The 21425-nt window shown below is 50.4% G+C and overlaps 1 protein-coding gene across 19 annotated transcripts in view; it reads right to left on the bottom strand.

The window, feature by feature from the left end:
* RNF157 (ring finger protein 157) overlaps positions 1–21425 on the bottom strand; it is a 78507-nt gene that overhangs the window by 36928 nt on the left and 20154 nt on the right. For 16 of the 19 annotated variants that reach the window (XR_007131586.1, XR_007131588.1, XM_047756671.1 and 13 more), the window contains exon 2: positions 19471–19589. Coding sequence is in view for 15 of the 19 variants with exons in the window: in XM_047756671.1 (XP_047612627.1) it covers positions 19471–19589 (119 nt within the window). In the remaining 4 variants the exon portion in view is untranslated. Of the gene's footprint in view, positions 1–3045; positions 3164–19470; positions 19591–21425 lie in introns of those variants that run through there. The other 3 variants (XM_047756689.1, XM_047756688.1, XM_047756677.1) reach the window with 3 other exon arrangements.

Here is a 21425-nt window from a genome sequence, read left to right as displayed (position 1 = left end):
TACTTCAGACTATTTTCTTAGACCCGTGTCAGGAAGAACGGTCTACTCTCTGCGTGAATGCCATGAAATGAATACAAATTTGCCTATTTAACCAGCTGTGGCCCCGGGACAGGCTGTCTTGTGCCTGCTGTACACCAAAAAGTCAATGAGCTACATTTATAGCAGTAAAACCCCCTGTTCACTAATTTTCCATCCAATGCTCGTGGGGAGTCCATCCCCAGTGTAGCAAGACTGGTGACCACAAAGCTGAGGAACGTGAAAAGACACTTGTTTTCACTCAAACCAGAGACGTGAAGGAGACACCAAGAGGTGGCACAAGATAACCTCAGTTCAAAGATGCTTTGTGTTCAGGTTTGGTTAAAGGATCCATCCAGGAAGGCAGCCTATGTATAGTCTGTTAACACCTCGGCCAGGTCCCTGGGAGGGCTCACGTGGGACTAACGTCCTGGCTATGATGTGACACCATATCTAAGGATGACCATTCCCAAACATCTGAACCCTGCAATGAGTAGCCCCATTACCCAGCGCTCTCTGTTCACCCTAATGGGGGGTAACAATCAGAGAGCCACCGGAGAGAAAAGTTGCCATCACGAAAATCATCCAGATGGCTGTTAACCACCCTCCCAGACCCATCTTCTCCCTCTTCTTGTGGTCTGCGTGTTGACTCGTGCTGTTCAGAGGACAAGTTCTGTACCCTCTGACGTCAGATGCACCTACAGGGCGACAGGGCTCCTTTGAGGACAAGTGACACCCACCGACTTCCGGTCCCCCTTCCCCACCTGAAAACCCCTCCCGGCAGGAGAAACGCTGCTTCTACAGTCCGAGTGCCCTCCTCGAGCTGAGCTGCTTTTACATACAAAGGATTCTGCCTACCATCAGCTAATTTTAAGGAGAATTAAAAGGGAAAAAAGTGCTTTTCGTAAAGCTGACACAGTCATCTTTTCCATTGGGCACGCTGGTAAATCGTGACTAATGGTCAGAAACAGCTCCTTTCAGACAAGCACCCCCTTCTCAATGCCTGACTTCCAGAATTCATCTAGTCAGGAGACTCATAACTCAGCTCACAAATAAGAATCCACTTTTTTTTTTGTTTTTTTTTTTGCTATTTCTTTGGGCTGCTCCCTCGGCATATGGAGGTTCCCAGGCTAGGCGTCCAATTGGAGCTGTAGCCACTGGCCTACGCCAGAACCACAGCAACGTGGGATCCGAGCCGCGTCTGCAACCTACACCACAGCTCACAGCAACGCCGGATCCTTAACCCATTGAGCGAGGCCAGGGATCGAACCCGCAACCTCATGGTTCCTAGTTGGATTCGTTAACCACTGCACCACGATGGGAACTCCCCACTTTTTTTTTTTAATTCGGTCTTTTTAGGGCTGCACCTGCAGCATACAGGTGTTCCCAGGCTAGGGATCCAATCAGAGCTACAGCTGCCGGCCTCCACCACAGCCACAGCCACATCAGATCACAGCTCATGGCAACGCCAGATCCTTCACCTGCTGAGCGAGACCAGGGACCAAACCCACAACCTCGTGGTTTCCGCTGCGCCACGACGGGAACTCCAAGAATCCACTTGCAAGGAAGGGATTTTGAGATGCCCAGTACTGGAAGTAAAGAATATGGTCGGAGTGGGTAAGGACCAGTATCAACCAAAGCAGGTATTTGAAAATACGCGACATGAGTTGTTGTTGTTTTCCAAAGAAGCATGTGAATGTTCTAACGCCACCAAGGGTCAGTGGCCCAGTCATTTTTGTTGACAGAGAGAGGTCTTTTCAATAGGCCAGTTATTAGGAAGGGCAAGTGTGCCGTATAGCAGAAAGTGACAGAGCCTTGTAAATCGACTATACCTTAATGAAAAAAATGTTTACAAAGGGCAAGTGGACCAAAGTCTTCCCCGGTCTCTATTTCAACAATGAAAAACTGGAAGCTTCACACTGGAAAACTCCACGCTGTCCGTCTATGCCCTGCCTGAAATACACTGACTCTAAAACTATCTAGGCAAGATCTAAGCTCAATTCCAAGAGTTTGGGTCTCCATCTCTCATATTTCTGGAAGGAAAATGAGCCCTGAAGTCTGTCTGCTATGTTAGAAAGCTCAGCTCTGGCTTTAGACAAAGAGTAGCAGTGTGAAATGGAGAAAGAGTTAAGATTATAAGCCAATCAAACACCGGTTTCTAAGCCCAGGTAGTCTGATCCTTTGGCTTGGCAACAAATTTGCAGATACAGCCGGAGGCCGAGGAGGGAGGCCTTGAATGAGTCAAAAACCCCAGCGAGGGAGTTCCTTTGTGGCGCAGCAAGGTAAGGCTCTGGCCTTGTTGCCGCTGTGGTGCGGGTTCGACCTCCGGCCAGACAACATCCACATGTTGTGGGCTTGGCCAAAATGACCAAAACTGGAGTTCCCACGGTGGCTCAACAAGCATCCATCCATGAGGACGAGGGTTCGATCCCTGGCCTCGCTCAGTGGGTTAAGGATCTGGCGTTGCCCTGAGCTGTGGCGTAGGTCACAGACGAGTTTCAGATCCAGCATGGCTGTGGCTGAGGTGTAGGCCGGCAGAGACAGCTCCAGTGCAGCCCCTAGCCTGGGAACCGCCATGTGCCAGCATACAGCCCTAAAAAACAAAACAAAACAAAACAGGCCAAAACTCTTAACGAGATTTTATTTTCTTTAGCTAATCATGAAATACAGAAACCTCAGGGAATTAGAAAACAGCATACAGTAAAGACCTGTGACGTACGTCTGATCGTTTTAATTTCTAATTGGTTAAACGTGAGGATCTCTATTTTACACTAGTTTTACACGGCAACATCTGCTTCATTTTGCCCTGCTGAGCGTCCAAGAGTTTTGAGAGCTACGGTTATTCTTCGGCCACCCCGTTGAGCGGTGAGGAGCCCAGGTTATGCAAACCCCTGGAACTCCTTTCTGTGGCTCATATATTAACTATACATTAAAAAGATTAACGTCCGAACTCCTTTAAAGTCTGTTTATAATGAAATCTTGAATTAGAAGTATAACTCTTAGGTTCAGAGAAAAAATACAAATACTTACGACCCACCATGTCCTGGGTCCAACTCCAAGGCTGATTCGTGTCGCTGGCTTCTCCCTCACCCTGTGTCCCACCCCATCCTTTCCTGGACCGCCCACCTGAGGTCTCTGCATCCCCGCCTGTCACCTGTCACTCCATCCTTGTAAGTCTCCACTCTTTGAACCACATCCTTCAACGCTTCCGACTTTCCCACTGGTGGCAACCACTTCGCTGTGGCTCTTCTTCTTTTCACTGATCTCCTGCATGCTATTAAGACCCTGGGCCTCCGATCGTCTTTCTGGGCTTTGCCAAAGGTGATTCCAGTTCATCCAGAATAAACAGGTGTCCTAGCATTAACCATAAGCTTTCTGAGGCTAAAAATAGCCCAGTTCCAAGTTTAAACACAGTGCAAAAGCAAAGATGGTGAAACAGGTCATGAGTCCCCAAGAAGCACTGCACGGTCCTGTCTCCTAACACCGAGAGCGGCTTCTGTAGTAATCGCCCGGCCTTCTATAGTCAGCCTGGTCAATTAACATAAAGGTTCTTTAAGTACGAGTTAATCATCTGCCAAGAAAGCACAGCCTCAGGATTAAGTGGCAAGTCAAAAGTTCAGCAAGAGGATTCGGTGACAGGCTTCTAAACAGACAAATTGTGCAAAAGGAAAGATTTATAGTGGATAGAGCTGGCAGACACCACCTTGACAGAGAGATCAAGGCTGCCCTCGCTGGCGGTGGGCCATGTGCCCATCTGTGCCTCTGAAATGATACAATGAGAAAGGCACTGACCTCTGGTATTCCTCCCACACCTTCGTAACCCCGCCTCATCACAAGAAAACATCAGAAGACCCAAACGGACGGGAGTTCGATGAAATACCTCGCCGGTACATCTCAGGATTGTCAAGGTCATGAAAAACAAGGAAAAACCCAGGAACTGTCAAGCACTGGGAGATGAAGGAGACGTGACAACCGAAGGTAACCCGGCACGCAAACAAGATGCCAGTGGAAAAACTGGTGTAGTCCCAATAAAATCTGTAGTTTTAAAAACCAGTACCAGAGAAAACCACGACTCGCAAAGACACATGGACTCCGATGTTCACAGCAGCGCTATCTGCAAGAGCCAAGACATGGAAACAACCTAAATGTCCATGGACAGAGGACTGGATCCAGAAGAGGTGGTCCAGATACACCGTGGAATATGACTCAGCCATCAAAAAGAACGAAACACCAGCATTTTTTGCAACATGGATGGACCTAGAAATTATCATCCCAAGTGAAGTCAGCCGTACAATGAGACACCAACATGCAATGCTTTCACTGACATGTGGAATCTGAAAAAAGGACAGACGGGACTTCTTTGCAGAACAGATGCTGACTCACAGACACTGAAAAACTTATGGTCTCCGGAAGAGACAGTTTGGGGGGTGGGGGGATGTGCTTGGGCTGTGGGATGGAAATCCTGTGAAATCAGATTGTTATGATCATTATACAACTACAGATGTGGTACATTCATTTGAGTAATTAAAAAAATAAAAAATAAAAACTGGGAGTTCCCATTGTGGCGCAGTGGTTAGCGAATCCGACTAGGAACCATGAGGTTGTGGGTTCGGTCCCTGCCCTTGCTCAGTGGGTTAACGATCCGGCGTTGCCGCGAGCTGTGGTGTAGGTTGCAGACGCGGCTTGGATCCCGCGTTGCTGTGGCTCTGGCGTAGGCTGGTGGCTACAGCTCCGACTGGATCCCTAGCCTGGGAACCTCCATATGCCACAGGAGCGGCCCAAAGAAACAGCAAAAAGACAATAAATAAATAAATAAATAAATAAAATAAAATAAAATAAAATAAAATAAATAAGCCCCAGCAATGTGCCTCTGTGAGTTAGATGGGATCGCTGTTCTAAGGTTGTGTGAGGCGTTAACATCCGAGAAGCCGGCTGGAGGGTACACAGGGATTCCCGACTACCCGTGCAATGGTTCTGTGAGTATAAGATTATTAAAACAAAATTAAGTTCAGCAAGAGTGATGCTGAGAGGAGGGAGCGAGCAGAGGGTCTCAAAACAGCCCCGGTGTGGGTCTGGGTTCTCGCGCTACTGGTTGTGCAATTTTAGACACACTGCTGTAGGCTCAGTCTCCCCTTCTCCACCAGTAAAACATGCTTAATAATACCTGCTTCTACCTTGTGAGATTAAAGGTTGGGTTAATCAAGGACTGGTGAGGAAAACCAAGGAGGACACCAGGTATTTGAACAGAGAATTTAATAGAAGGAACTGGCTCAACAGCCACTGGAGAAACACCAAAAGGGGACCCTGAGCCGACAGGGTGCCACCCCCAGGGCTGGAGGAATGAAAGGGAGAGGTGGGATCTCTCAGATCCCAGGGGCCCCAGGGAAGCTGGGCCCCCGACCTCTGGGTAGTGCCCTTCCCCCCCTCCAGCCCTGCAGACCCTCTAGCGCCCCCTGCTGGCAGGGCCTAGCAGGGAGCAGCTGGCAATGAGGAAACGTGGCAGCACAGTCCAGGCCCCCACCAGCATCATGAACCCCAGAGGGTTGGTTTGAGGAGAGGACAGCTCAACTGTTTACCGTGAAATAACTCTGTGGACTGTATAGGTTTCCCACTGGCACTTCTTCTTATTATCACTCCTCTTAAGTACCTGGGCTAATAAGTCTCTTAAAAAAATGGTTTTTTTGGTTAATGATTTTTATTTTTTCCTTAAACATATTTAACAGTATGGATTAGCAGAGGAGGTGCACCTCTGGTCTCAAAAGCTTTTAGAAGTTTAATAAACGGAAAATATGGGACTACATTCTAGTCTATAATTATAGCAGGCTTTGCCGCAAAGCTCGCTTTGTCAGAGCTGCCTTCTAAAGACAAAGCCTACGTCTGATTCATTTCTGTAATAATCAGGGCTATGATTTGAGTTGAGTGAAATAAGGGTGCTGCTTAGGGATGCAATTTACATGTAACCACACCACCGAACCCGGAGGTCTTTGACTTTTATAGACATTTGTAAAACACTTTCATTACAATTTAAGGCCATTATGCATCTCTTTAAAAAGCTGAAAAAGTGAGCCAAATTTTTCTTTGAAACGCAACACCAGTACATATAGTTTCCCGTAAAGCCAGGGTGGACCCTGACAACAGGAAACAGAGGTGAGAGTGTGTACGCTCAGTTTCAGTATGGTTCAAAGAAATTTCGAGGAAATTCCTACAACCCAGATGCTTTAGTTTCACTGTTGAAAACCACAGCAGTTTGCTATGCTCTGGTTTGTGAAGAAACACAGCATCACACAAACCAACCAAAAGTTCAAGCACTAAGTGGCACTTTCCAAGTCAGCAAAACTTAGGTCACAAAGTAAAGTCTTTCTCAGAGCTTCTGGAAGCTCTGCTTGCACTTCATTTATCACCTCCCCTGTGTGTGTGTGAGAGCTTCCTGCCAGAGAGAGGGCCAAGTCTGTGCTGGAGATGTCTTCGTAGCACCCAGAGAGATTAGACCAGCACACGCAGGAGGTTAAAATGGGCAAATGCAGAATGAGTGTCAGGACGAAATCTTCAGAGGCGTCTGGCATGTGCCCACGGTCACCCCTTGGATTTTGAATATTTGCCCTAAATGGCAACTTGGCACAGTTAACACTCACAAAATAACGAAAAAGCAGACTGCCATGTGTTCGGTTTTGTTTGTTTTTTGTCTTTTTGCCTTTTCTAGGGCTGCTCCCTTGGCATATGGAGGTTCTCAGGCTAGGGGTCGAATCGGAGCTGTAGCCGCCGGCCTACGCCAGAGACACAGCAATGCGGGATCCGAGCTGTGTCTGTGACCTACACCACAGCTCACGGCAACGATGGATCCTTAACCCCCGGAGCAAGGCCAGGGATGGAACCCGAAACCTCATGGTTCCTAGTCGGATTCGTTAGCCGCTGCGCCACGACGGGAACTCCTGCCATGTTTTTTTTTAATGAAGGGTTTGTGGAGGAGTATGTAAGTTCAACAAGGAGCCAGGACCCTCTGGCCTTGCCAGCGAGCTGTGTGCAAGACTAAAAAGAAGGAATGAAAATGAAAGGATTGGGTCAGGTGGGGAGGACGGCAGGGCCTGGAAGATCCAGCTTCTTGTCTCCATTCTGGGGTGAGTAATTTAACATCTCTGGGCGTCAGTTTCTTTATCTATAAAATGGGATTTATAGCCCTTGTCTATTATGGAGGGTGATTAAGGCCAAAAAAAACCAAAAAAAAACCCATTCAGGAGTTCCCGTCGTGGCACAGCAGAAACGAATCCGATTAGGAATCATGAGGTTGCGGGTTCAATCCCTGGCCTCGCTCAATGGGTCAAGGATCCGGTGTTGCCGTGAGCTGTGGTGTAGGTCGCAGATGCGGCTCAGATCAGGTGTTGCTGTGGCTGTGGCTGTAGGCTGGTGGCTACAGCTCCGATTAGACCCCTACCCTGGGAACCTCCATATGCCAGGGGTGCAGCCCTGAAAAGACCAAAAAAAAAAAAAAAAACCCAAAAATTTCAAAGCCTAAATATATTGTATATTCATTCCCTTTCTACTGTAATCCACTATTTTATTATAGTTGACTATAATATAAATTACATTATATTAAAATTAAATTTTAATGTACATTAAAATTTAAATTCTATTACAAAATTTTATTTTATATTAGCTATATAAGGGGTTAGTTATCAGGTTTTGACATGTAGTTTGAAGAAATGAGAGAGAATTTAGTCAAGGAGTGCTTCCTTGGTCCCATCTGGACAGATTTGAAAGTTTGAAGAAATGAGTGCAAAGGCTTACAGCGGCCTCCCAGCCTCCTCGGACAGATGAGACACTGGTCCTCAGCTCCGCGCCCTTCTGAATTCCCACCGAAATAACAGCAGAGGGACTGACAAGGAAGAAGAAAGTGTAAAACCACACAAACAGAGGGAACTGGAGAGGAAATAAACAATGAGAAGCCGAAACCCACACAGAGAAGCAGAAACGGATTTAGAACAGAAAAGGCTGAAATTCCGAGTGGCAGACACAGCTCTGCCCAGAACCCCAGGGAGGCTCAGGCATCGGAGACAGCAGCGCCTCCTAGAAGTGGGGTGTACTGAGGCCCGAGAGAGGAGGCTGGGAGGTCGGAAAGAAAAGCATTTCCACGCCGAGATCTTTTCCCAGACACGACATGGCCAGGAGATCACCTGTCCCCTCCAGCAGCGGGTGCTGACCGGAGAGTGAATCAGGATTGGACAGTCCCGGGGACACGGGGCATGGCCCAGCAAGGGCAAGGGAGCTCTGGAAGCAGAAGGCTAAGTCAGGGTCTCGGAAGGGGCTTGCCAAGACCCCCAGCCCCGCCCTGCTCATCTTCTAGAACGCTGGCGGCCAGGACGGCCACCTGCTCCCCTCTGCCGCCACCCCTTCTCCCAGGCTTCTCCCAGGCTGGATATGAGATATGAGTGGATCCCTCACTGGAGCAACGAGATACAGTCACCTGACTTATGACAAAGGTGCTGCTGCAATGCCAGGAGAGGAGGCTACACGGTCCTGTCCACAGTGGGTACTGGGTCCATTGAAACCAAAAGAAGGAAAAGAACCTCGGCCTATATAAAGGGATACAGAATGGTCTCCAAGACATAGTATTCGATTAAAAGACAAGGGCGTGGAGTTCCTACTGTGGCTCAGTGGGTTAAGAGCCCAAGACAGTGTCCGTGACGATGTGGGTTTGATCCTCGGCCTCACTCAGTGGGTTAAGGATCTGGCATGGCTGCAAGCTGCGGTGTAGGTCACAGATGTGGCTCAGATCCCGTTGCTGTGGCTGTGGTGTAGGCCGGCAGCTCCGATTCGACCCCTCGCCTGGGAACATCCATGTGCCACAGGTGAGGCTGTAAAAAGAAAGAGAAAAACCAAACCAAGCCAAACCAAGGGCAGACATGTGTGCGGGACAGGCAGCGACACGCTGGTACCCCCCTCTGCCCCTCACCAGGTCTGTGTCCCCAGCCCCAGCGGCAGTTCCAGCTGTGGAGCTGGGTGGCTGTTATTAAGACCCGTGTGTTCACCGAAAGCAGAAGAAGGCTGACTCAGACACAGCCACCATCAACGTGAACCCAGGAGTTCCCGTCGCAGCCGGTGGTAATGAACTCACCTGGCATGGATGAGGATGTGGGTTCGAGCCCTGGCCCCACTGAGTGGGTTAAGGATCTGGCGTTGCTGTGGCTCCCCTCGCCTGGGAACGTCCATATGCCGAGGGGAAAAAGAACCAGCGTGAAGCCAAGTGTGATAGTTGGGCAGCCTAAAAACACTCTCCCACTTGGAAGGACTGGCAGAGCTCGGCCCAGGCAGGTTTCCTGAGTCCAGTCAGGGCCTGATGGAAAGGAATGAACTCTAAGCCTTGAGACGTGCATGTCTGTGTTAACCGACTTGGAACCCTGGGCCTGCAAAGTGGCCAACTCCCTCTCCCCCTCGCTCAAGACAAGCACCTTACGAGACAGGGCTTGCCCTACCAAGGTCCGCCCCATCTTCCTCTGGCCACTAGACCATAATTGGGGCCAAGTCTCAGTGTCCCTCGGAGGCGTCTGCTGGACCTGCTAAGAGAAGGTGTTTGTAACAATCACCCCAAACACACCAGGGGATCAGGCTAAGACACGCGCTGGCAGGATCTCGAGGGATGTGTGGATCCCGAAGGTGCTGGAATACGGAGCAGCATGAGGCCGAGCTGACGCTAAGAGGGCAGCCTCCCAGGCCTCAGAACTGACACCCTGGCAGAGGCCTGGGTCTCGTGCGAGGTGGGGGAAGGGGCCCCTTGGGAGCTTGGCAGAGCAGCGGAGCACACGCGATGATTCCGGGACGGGCACGAGGCTGAGAGGAGCCGGCATGCTGGCATGCGCTGCCGCACGAAACAGGAAGAGCCCCTGGCTGGCCGTGTTCTCTGGGAGGCCTGGAAGACAGTCTGACCACCAAGCCCTGGACGCTCCCTCGGTTACCAACGGCAGTTCTGCCTCCCTGATCAGGGCCCGCTTCTTCCTTCTGCGACCCGGGGTCAGACTGCATCACGTCTCGTTTGAACAACGGGTTCTCCTTTCTCTGTGCTCACAAGTCGCCCTCGCCCTCACGGTCAGCTCTGACTCATCGTCCACATGGTCCTCTGAGTGAATCTGCCAAAACGCACGTTAGAGGACGCCCAGGTTTTTGGTTTTTTATTTTTATTTTTGGTCTTTTCGCTTTTTCTAGCGCTGCTCCCGAGCCATGTGGAGGTTCCCAGGTTAGAGGTCGAATGGGAGCTACAGCTGCCAGCCGACGCCAGAGCCACAGCGAAGCAGGATCCAAGCCTCATCTGCAACCTACACCACAGCTCACGGCAACGACGGACCCTTCACCCACGGAGCGAGGCCAGGGATCAAACCTGCAACTTTCGTGGCTCCTAGTTGGATTTGTTAACCACTGAGCCACGACGGAAACTCCAGGACTCCCATTTTAAAACCCACGAGTGGTTCCCCGCGCCCACAGGATAAAAGTCCAAAGTTGGCAGGAAGGAGCACAGGGCCCCTGGTCTAGGCTGGCACCCACAGCCTTATCTCTTGCTGTGTCTCCTCCGACCCTCTGGGCCCGACACTTGGTACCCTGAGCCATCTGCAAGGCCCGACATCACCTTGTTTAGAGGTTTCTGTGCCTTTGCTCGCCAGCCCCTCCTCCAACATGTGGATATTCCCGGGTTATAAGTAAGTTCCTTCAGGCAGGGATTTCATTTTATCTATCTTTATATCTCCAGCTGTTTCCGTTTGCTGGCACGTAGCAATTCCAGGTCAGGGATGGAACCTGAGCTGCAGCAGTGACAATGCCAGGTTCTTAACCAGCAGAGCCACCAGGGAACTCCTAGAAATGCTGTTTCTAAAAAAAAAAAAATCCTTATGTAGAGTTCCTGTGGTGGCTCAGTAGCAACAAACGGGATTAATATCCATGAGGACACAGGTTCGATCCCTGGCCTTGCTCAGTGGGTTAAAGGATCCAGTGTTGCCATGAGCTGTGGTATAGGTCGCAAACACAACCCATATCCTGCATTGCTGTGGCTGTGGTGTAGCCGAGAGCTGCAGCTCCGACTGGACCCCCAGCCTGGGAACCTTCATATGCCAGGGGTGTGGCCCTAAAAAGACAAAAATAAATAAACATAAATAAAAATTTAAAAATCCTCATGTAAAGCTGCCTGGGTTTTCTTTTACTCTCAGGTTGTTAAAAGAAGGCCACATCAGAGCTCCCTTCATGGCTCAGTGGTTAACGAACCAGGCTGGGATCCATGAGGTTATGGGTTCGATCCCTGGCCTTGCTCCGTGGGTTAAGGATCTGGCGTTGCCATGAGCTGTGGTGCAGGTCAAAGATGAGGCTCAGATCTGACATTACTGTGGCTGTGGTGTAGGCTGGCAGCTGTAGCTCCATTTCAACCCCTAGCCTGGGAACTTCCATATGCCGAGGGTTCAGCCCTAAAAAAAAAAGAAGGCTGTATCCTGACATTTCTCTAAAGGTGAAATCCTTGCACGCTGACACCAAGAGGATGAAGCTGCCAGCTCCATCCCTTCTCATGCTCACTCTGAGGTCTCTGTCATTCTCCACAAGCCACAGCCACTTCTTGGTCCATGCCGAAACCCCACTCGGCAGACCCCACCCTTCCTGCAGTTCACTAAAAAAAAATAAATAAACAAAACCCATTATACTGTCGACTTCCTTAATTTTCCTACTTCTACATATTCTCCCAGACCTACTTCCTTCCTGAGCCCAGCAAGAGTCCCTTCTCTATTTTTAAAGAATATTAAAATGCTTTTAGTTAAAACATGAAAACATGTTCACCAGGGAAAATTCAAACAAGAGAGAATACGAAGCAAGAAGCAGCTCCCCTCCCTGAGGAACCCCAAGAGGACACGGGTTCACAGCTAAAAATGCACTGTTCTGATGAATTTTTATGCACCTGTGAATATTAACATAAATGTACACGTATATTTTTATACGCTGTTATTTTTTTTATCAGAAGTGAAACCAGACTCCTCATTATATATAGCATCTTGCTTTTTTTAGGCAAACTACGCGGTGGTGGGTATATTTTTATCTCAAGGGATACAGATCGACTTTATTTTTGGATGAATACCGGTTCATCGCCTTGACACGCTATAATTTGTCTAACGAGTCCTGCCCGATGTGCGGGAAGCCCACTGGGGTCAAAAGTGAATCAGTGCTGCAGTAGAACCCCGAGGGCAGAGGAGACACACGCGCGTGTGAGTTTTCCTTCCCATGGTGGTGCGGAGCCGTGAAGCAGCTGGGCCGCAGCGGAAAAAGGGATGCTGCCAAACTGAACGCCCCCAACAAAAGCCAGCTGCAGTACAACTACAAAGGAAGGAAGAAAGAAAGAAGACAGCAGGCAAAAGGCGAAAAATCCAATCCCACGCACACAGAGGAAAGAGGCCCACTCTCCGTAGGCTTCGGATTGTGCTCTGGACCCCGTTTCGTCCCCCGCCCCCGCCCCCATTCATACGGCAAAGACCAACTCCCAATGTGACGACAGCCGGAGATGGGGCCTTGGGGAGGCCATGAGGGTGAGATGAGGTCCCCAGGAGGGTGGGGTCCCCAAGATGGGATCAGTGGCTTCATGGGAAGAGGAAGAAAGACATCAAGCCTCTCTCTGCCACGTGAAGACACAGGACGAAGGAGTCGTCACCGGCCAGGAAGAGGGACTTTGCCAGCAACCCAATCTGCTGGCGCCTTGGTCTTGGCCTTCCCGGCCTCCAGAAGAACTGTGAGAAATGACTTTCTGTTCTTTAGGCCACCGGCCTGCGGTGCTCTGTTACCGCAGCCTGGCTCGAAGGCACGAGACGCTTGTGACCAACCTGTCCGGTTACCCGGGGGCCTGGACACACACCGACCTGCAGACAAAACCCACGCTGAGCATCCCCTCCTCGCCTCGCACGGCCCGCAGCTCTTGAACCTGCCCCATCCCTGGTTTTGAATGCCACAGTCCTAGTTCAGGCACGTTTCATTCTGAACTACATTAAAATAACTGCTACTTCCTAACGGGTCCCCTGTTTCCTCTTGTTTCCATTCACTCTACTGCTAATTCACTGAGTGGATTTAAAGGGTTAACGTTCTAAAATGAAAACCAAGTCATGATTGCTGTCACGGTGCCAGCAAGACGGGTCTTTTTAGGGAGTTCCCACTGTGGAATGGTGGGTTAAGGATCTGGTGTTATCTCCATGGTAGCTCAGGTTGCAGTTGCGGCTTGGATTGATCCCTTGCCCAGGAACTTGCATATGCTGCAGGTGCAGCCAAAAAAAAAAAAGGTATTTTTATAGATGGAGGCTCCAGGATGGCAACAGCGTAACTACACCCCAAAGCTGGTCACTGACGAGCTTCTCCTGACCATTGACCTTCTTCCTGCCGTGGACAGAGAACTAAAAGCTGCTCAATACGACATTCACGGCCCTTCAAACATGGGCCCAGTTTATCCTTCCAACCTCATCGGCCCCCAGTCCCTTCAGTCCATTTGCGACCTGGAAGCCTGTCATGCATCTTTGCATCTGTGAGCTTCCTCACGTCGCTTGTAAACTGGGCCTTAACGACCTTCCCAATCTCCACCTGGGAATCCTGCTCAACCTCCAGGCCCAAGGAGTCACCCCTTGGAGCTGGGGCCCTGGGCAGGGGGACCCCACTCACCTGTGCTCCCAGGGTGCCCTGGCCCGGTCTTTCTCACAGAATGACCGTGATCCACCACGGTCGGGGGCAACCCGCCCACCCCTCTCAGCCGGAGCTCCTTGAGGCAAGGGCCAGCATGCACTCCCAGCTGCTGGCACAGCACACGACTCGTAGGTAGGTATTTCCTGAACAAATGAATGAACGGCACCCTGGCTGATACAAAACCGGGCGAAATTCTGCTTCCCAGATGGACACACCGCCAAGTTCCTTTCAAGAACTTGGTCTCCCTGCACACCTGTGACTAATAAGAGAGTTCGGTTTACAGGGACTGGATGTAAGCACAATTTCGGGATCTGTCTCTTTTAGAGGAAGAAGGAAAGCCCGCCTTGGTTCTTAAGCCAGCTGAGCAGCCTGGTTGCAGAGAGCGTGAGAAGAGTGTGTGGGGCCTGAGAAAGAACGAACGAGAGGATGTGGAGAATGAGGGGCCCCGACCAAAACCGAGCTGCTTCCTCCCAGACGACAGAGATCTGAACGCAGGTAGGGCAAGACACCATCCGATACTCTGACAATCCCGAAGGCACTGAGCCTCGACGTAATTGAGAGCGCGGCAGTAATCTGCCTCGGCAAAATAAGATCTCATGCAATAAAGGACCAAAACGTCAGCACCAGCTCTTCGCCATCCAGGAAGGGGGGGGATGGCCTCTACCTAACGTTGCACAACCATGCTGTACAGACACAGCAGTCTTCTCTCCTCTGTACAGGGACCAGAACATAAAGACCTCGAGAAGCCCGGTTCACTACTTGAGACAGTAAACGAAGAACCAGTATTCTCTCCACCCAGAGCAGTCAACAGCCACAGAAATAACTAACCTGAGAGGTTAGTGAGTGAGCTAACCTATTTCTTTCCTTCCTTCCTTCCTTCGCTTTTTAGGGCCGCACCCACAGCATATGGAAATTCACCAGGCTAGGGGTCTAATCAGAGCTGCAGCTGCCAGCCTCCACTACAGCCATAGCAACTCAGGATCCGAGCCGCATCTTCGATCTACACTACAGCTCACAGCAACGCCAGATCCTTAACCCCCTGAGCGAGGCCAGGGATCAAATCCACATCCTCATGGATACGAGTCGGATTTGAATCTGCTGCACCACAAGGGGAACTCCAGCTCCATATTCCTTTCATGCAGCAATTCCAATGCATTTTTCAAGCATGACACTCCTAATAAAGTCAGAATTGCCTCCTCTTTTCAAGAGGGTAATTTGAGAGCCTGAGCGGCAGGCTTGCCAAGGTTGCAAAGCATTTAATAGACAGATGTGGGAGTTCCCATCATGGCACAGCGGAAACAGATCCAACTAGCATCCATGCGGATTTGGGTTTGATCCCTGGCCTTGCTCAATGGCTTGGGGATCTGGCGTTGTCATGAGCTGCGGTGTAGGTCACAGATGTGGCTAGGATCCCAAGTTGCTGTGGCTGTGGTGTAGGTGGGCAGCTATAGTTCCAATTTGATTTGACCCATAGCCTGGGAATATCCATATGCTTCGGGTGCAGCCCTAAAAGGCAATAATAATAATAATAATAATAATAATAATAATAATATGTAAGTAAAACGTGAAATCTTGATTCCAAGCTCTGTTCAACCATCTTTCTAAATACACACACGCACACACTCTGGTTCTTTAAATCTGACCTGAAGACTTGATAATAAGCTTGACTTGGATGGATTAAGCTAAATGGGAGGTCCGCTCAGTGTAACCACTCCCTGGAGTGGTCCTTGTCTTAGTCTGATTATTCAGAAATGACAGGAAATTGGGGTTCCCCTGGTGCCTCTGTGGGTTAAGAATCCAGCATTGTCACTGCTGTGGCTCAGGTCACAGCTGTGGGTGGGTTTGATCCCAGGCCTGGGACCTTCTGCATGCCACAGGTGTGGCCAGAAAAATAAAGAAATGACAACAAATGCCACAAATCCCAGGAGCCAGGGAGTCTATGGCATTTGCATATACGTGTGTGTGTCTATATATACACATGGCATTTGGACGTTTCCAGGCTAGGGGTCAAATCAGAGCTGCAGCCACCAGCCTATGCCACAGCCACGTGGGATCCAAGTTGCGTCTGTGACTTACACAGCAGCTTATGGCAACACCAGATCCTTAATCCACTGAGTGAGGCCAGGGATTGAACCCACATCCTCATGGATACTAGTTGGGTTCATTACCTCTGAGCCAGGACGGGAACTCCAATACTAGTCAGGTTCTTAACCCGCTGAGCCACAACGGGAACTCCAGCATTTATATTTTAATCTAACAATTCGTTTCAATGTATTTTGTCCCTGCCTCTCTGGGAAGAGGAGCTGTCCTTGCCTGGAGCCGCTGGATGGCTTTATAAGGCTGTTCTCTTTCCTCTGCAACCTGATACCCACTGAGTGACAGCGAGATGCGAGTTCCTGGACAGTGGAGGTCAGCTCTGCAGAACTCAGGTGACAGATCAGCCTTCAATTGCCGGGCCTTGCCCTACACAAGCTGACACACAGGAGGTCGGGTCAGCAGGCAGATTTACACCCCAAGCAGGGACTCTCAGGAGAGATTCATGAGACCATGCCACCGCCCCTGGCTACTTTTGAACGGGTCGTGCGCCATATCTCACAAACCGCAATTAGGGACCTGCTCCAACGGACCAGACTGGGATGTGGGCAGGGCTCCTGAATACCCTTGATCTGACCAGTGGGAAAGGGCCGAGGACCCCAGGCTCTGGAGCTGGACCCCCAGGGACAAATCCTGACTCAGTCACGTCCAGGCTCTGCAACTTGGTCTCAATTCCATGTGTCTCTTGTTTTCCATCAAATCAGCACCCTCTTCCTTAGGGTAGGAGGGCAAAATAAGCTAACACCTACACGGAGCTTGGAACGACCAGCCAGTGTCAGCTGCTAGTAGCTAAGAAAGATGGAAAGGGAAAGGAAACGTGCTTCAGTTCTTCTGCAGTCAATATTTCTACCTGCCTCTTTTTTTTTTTTTTTTTTTTTTTGGCCGCACCCACGGCATACATAAATTCCTGGGCCAGGGACTGAACCTGCACCACAGCAGGGACAGCACCAGATCCTTAGCCTCTAGGCCACCACGGGACTCTCTCTACCTACCTCTTTGAATTTACCCTGATTTTCTCTCTTAACATGAAATCATGGTGCCTGGTGTCTTTTGAAAGCATTTGCTCTGTGCAACATTAAGCATGTTTAATGATTAGTCCACAAAAACAACAACGGAAAGGTCCACGTGGGTGCTCCTTTGGGATAAAGCCTCAAAGTGAAGGTCAAGGTGCTCTGCCACTCGCAGGCTCAGACAGGGGGGTGAACGAGAAGGTAAGAGTTGGGGAAGGTTTGTCAGCCACAGAAACCTCAAAACGAACCTGAAGAAGCGCTCCCCCTCTTTGGTTCTTGTTTTTCTTTTTCGGCCTCCCCAAGGCACATGGAGCTCCAGGGCCACGGATCAGATTCGAGCCGTAGCTGCGACCTAAGCCACATGTGCAGCCACACTGGGTCCCCGACCCACCGGGGACTGGCTGGGGATCGAACCTGTGTCCTATCATGTCCAAGACACTGCCGATCCTGCTGCCCCATGGCGGGAACTCCAAGTTCACTTGTTTTGCCTTTTTGCCATTTCTTGGGCCACTTCCATGGCATATGGAGGTTCCCAGGCTAGCGGTCAAATCGGAGCTGTAGCCGCCAGCCTACACCACAGCCATAGCAACGCGGGATCTGAGCCGCGTCTGCAACCTACACCACAGCTCACAGCAACACCAGATCCTTAACCCACTGAGCACGGCCAGGGATCGAACCCGCAACCTCATGGTTCCTAGTCGGATTCGTTAACTGCTGAGCCACGACGGGAACTCCCTAAGTTCACTTGTTTTAAAAATCATCTTTATGGACCAAAAAGGTAAAAAACAAAAATTTTAAGTATAGAAAACCATTTTGATACTAGAAGAAAAGAAAAGGGGAGAAGCAGCAGACGCCAATGGCAAAAGCCCACCGGAGAAGAAAGGGTGTTTCCTGAGCACGAGCGGACTCCAGGCTAGTGAGAAAGAGTGCTCATCCGGCTCAATCAGGGAAAAAAAATCTTTTTACTCAAATGGCTAAGGTAGCAATAGCAAAACCAAAGAGCAGATGTTTGATAAGCGTGAGGTGTCATAAGTGACTCTGAAGCAGAAAGGACTCGGTAATTTGAAATGAACCACTAGACTCAGGAGGGGACACATGGGGGGGAGGTCACTCCAGATAGAAAGGAAGAAAACAGTGAAAACCACCAACAAAAGTGTTTTAAAGCTCCGGAGGGAAGACCGCCGTCAGATTAACCTTCCTAAAAACCTAAACCAAAAGCACTCAATTTCTCCGGGACATTTATCTGCCTACAAATCTTCAACATTCCCCGAGCCTACAGGAGAGTCAGAAGCCTCTGGGAGTGATGGAGCGCCCACCTCCCTCTCTAACCGTGTTTCACCATCAGGAAAGGTCCACTCCCGCCAGACTGGCTTCCTTATTTGTTCCAGGGGACGGACAAACCATGCTCATTTCAGCTCTGCATGCCCAGCACCTATCGCAGCACCTGGGACATCGTAGTGGCTCCATCAACGGTTGCTGATTCAACAGAAATCTGAGTGCTTTCCGGCCTGTGCTCTGCGCCTCACTCCCAGGAAGCCCCTTCCCCGCCTGCCCAGGGAAAACCAGCCATTCGCCAAAGGCTCGGTCAACCCCGCTACCTCTTGTCGGCGCCAAGAGCCCAGCACCTGCCCTTGCCACGCTCCTCCCCTGCTCTCAAGTCCTACTGAACCTGATCCTTCAGCCTTTGCTGCTCCCGAAACATTTCCCGTTCCGATGTGTGGTCTGCCCCGCGAAGCAGGCAGTTTCTGGAGGAAGGCGAGATACCGTGAAGCAGTGAGAAGCAGCAGGAAGGTCGCTGATCCGTGGCTAGGTGGATCTAGTTATGGGACTTTGGGAAAACTCTCTGCAAGGCCCTTAGGGCGGGGCCTGGAACACAGTACGCATTTCATAAAGCTGCTGTCGCTGTGGGCCTCTTGGAAGCCCAGTTTTCTTGCGTACAGAAGGGGCATTATAACAAGCCCTCCGCCAGGTGGGTCTTTACGACGATTCGGAGTAATGGCTGAGACGTCTCTAGGGCCTTCCCTCACACACAGGAGCCACTCAATAGCCACATGGCAGCGCTTATTACCAAGCTTCAGGCTGGGCGCAGAGAAAAGCCTCCATAAAAGCTTATGGAATGAGTTGAATGAACGGAGAGAGTCTGATATCAACTCAGATATGGAGGGAAACGTTTTCAGCCATGCACTCAACAGAGCTTCATTAAGGGTTTATCATCATGTCCCAGGCTGTGCCCTGGGTGCTGAGAGGCAACAGCAGAAGGACCTTCGCCCTATGAAATGTTCCTTTGCATGGGGGAGGCAGGGAATAGACAGAGAAAGCAACAGAGAAATCAAAGCTGCTACGGTATCAAGTGCTATGGTATCAAGAGGAACAAAAAGTGGAGTGGGCGCCAGCAAGGGCTGGGCAAGGGCAGCCTGAAGAGGGGCACTTAGGCAGAGCTGCAGGTCCCAGGACAGCTGGGTTTGGTGGGACGTCCCCACCTGCGGGCAGACTCTGTACTTTCCCACAGGTCAGCCTCGAGTGCCAGGAGCCCCCACCCAGCAAAGAGGCTTCGGGGTCCCTCTCAACCCAGACCAAGCTACCACCAGTGCCAAACCAGCTACTACCCACTTATGTCAAGACCATTTGACTCGGCGCTCGGCCCCACGTGGAAGGGAATGGATTGTAAGCATACCGCCACGGGTCTGTTCCCCAGAAAGTTCAGATCGCTGTTCTCTCCAAACAGGTAGCCTTCAGGGTGAGTCGAGTCAAACTTCTCCCCTCCCATGATGAAGTGGCTGGCGAAGTAGCTTCCTAGCGGGCAGGAGACAGAAACAGCAAACAGACACCCGTCAAACCAAACGAAGTGAAAAAGCTGATTTGGAAAAACAGAAACAAACCAAAAAACCCTCAGCCTTTCAACAAATATTCCGAGTGATTTCTAACCCTGGGAGAATTTTTCTTTTCTTTTCTTTTTTTTTTAGGGCCGCACCTGCAGCATATGGAAATTTCCGGGCTAGCAGTGGAATCAGAGCTGTAGCTGAGGCCTACACCACAGCCAAAGAAACACCAGCTCTGAGCCGCATCTGCAACCTACACCACAGCTCACGGCAACGCTGGATCGTTAACTCACTGAGCAAGGGCAGGGACCGAACCCGCAACCTCATGGATACTGGTCGGATTCTTAACCTGCTGAGCCACAACAGGAACTCCAGAATTTTCTTCTCTTGATCGGGAACAATGGCACAAAAGAAGCGAGATCACAGCAGTGAGAACCCAAGTTACCAAACATAAAAACAGATGACTGTGTTGCTTTTGTCCTTAACTGAATCCTTACCCGAGCCCAGGATACCATCAAGCCCAGAGACCAGAGGCGCCACAACGCACGCCAGTGAACACATACATGTGTTTTGCTCCTGATATTTTCCCTTAAACCCGACATATATTTCCTTGTCCTTCACGTATTTGGGAATCTTAGCTGCAGGTGTCAGTGTGTGCGCGCGAGCGCGCGTGCACACACACACACACACACACTTCTTGGTCTAGAGTCTCATAAGCCGGCTGATACCTATATACGAAAGTCTCAACACCTCCACCCGCCACGTGCATACCTCCATAACCCTCCACAGCAAAGCTCTTCATTTTTCCTATTTGATGCAAAATGACTAATAGGAACATATAAATTTATTATCATTATTATTATTATTTTCATTTCTGGCTGCCCCTCCATATATGGAGTTCCTGGGCCAGGGATCAGATCCAAGCTGCAGCTGTGGCAACACCGGATCCTTAACCCACTGTGCCGGGCTGGGGATCGAACCTGCATCCCAAAGCTCCCAAGAAGCTGCTGATCCCATTGAGTCACAGCGGGAACTCCAGAAAACACACATTTAAGTAACACTGCCCCAGGCTTTACCTACCAACTACCACACCGATTATGGAGTTTAATTGAACAACAGCTTAGCGCTGTGAAACCTACAGACACACATACACGCCCTCATGTCAAATTCGTTAGCAGGGCTAACGGCCAAGGTGGTAGGGACACCCGTCAGGCATGGCCGGCTCGCTTGGCCCCACCTTGACCCGCCAGGAGGCAGGGACATTTTCAACTCTACAAGAACCCGATACAGTCAGCCGTCAGGGTCAGAATCCGCAGGTGCCTTGTCTGGACACATGGAGGAACTGTGCCAGGACGCGATGACACGAAGTCACCAAGGGAGGCTTAGGCAACACGGCACATTCCATCTGCGACCGCTTTCCCAATCCGATGACTGAACGAATGCTTCTTAACCCACGTTTCTGCCACCTAGTCCTCCACAAAGGTGACCTGTTCAAAGTGAAGGACGCATGCCAGAACATACTTTCTCAAGGTTCTCACCCACCCCGACTCCTGGACTCATACAGAGAGCTTCGGAATCCGCAAAAGTCTCCTGTGGCATGTGGCCAGGATACATGTTTCAATTGCTTAGGTTTACGGCAAACTCAAAAAAAAGACAGAGAGATTCATCTCGATCAACCTATGAAGAAGCTGGTGTTCCCGTCGTGGTGCAGCGGAAACGAACCCAACTAGGATCCGGCACTGCCCTGAGCTGTGGTGTGGGCCGCAGACGCGGCTTGGACCTGGCGTTGCTGTGGCTGTGGTGTAGGCCG

The sequence above is a fragment of the Phacochoerus africanus genome, chromosome 14 (assembly GCF_016906955.1).
Source record: "Phacochoerus africanus isolate WHEZ1 chromosome 14, ROS_Pafr_v1, whole genome shotgun sequence".
NCBI lineage: Eukaryota > Metazoa > Chordata > Mammalia > Artiodactyla > Suidae > Phacochoerus > Phacochoerus africanus.
Note: the sequence above shows the minus strand (reverse complement) of the source record. Positions and strands in the feature narration are given on the sequence as shown.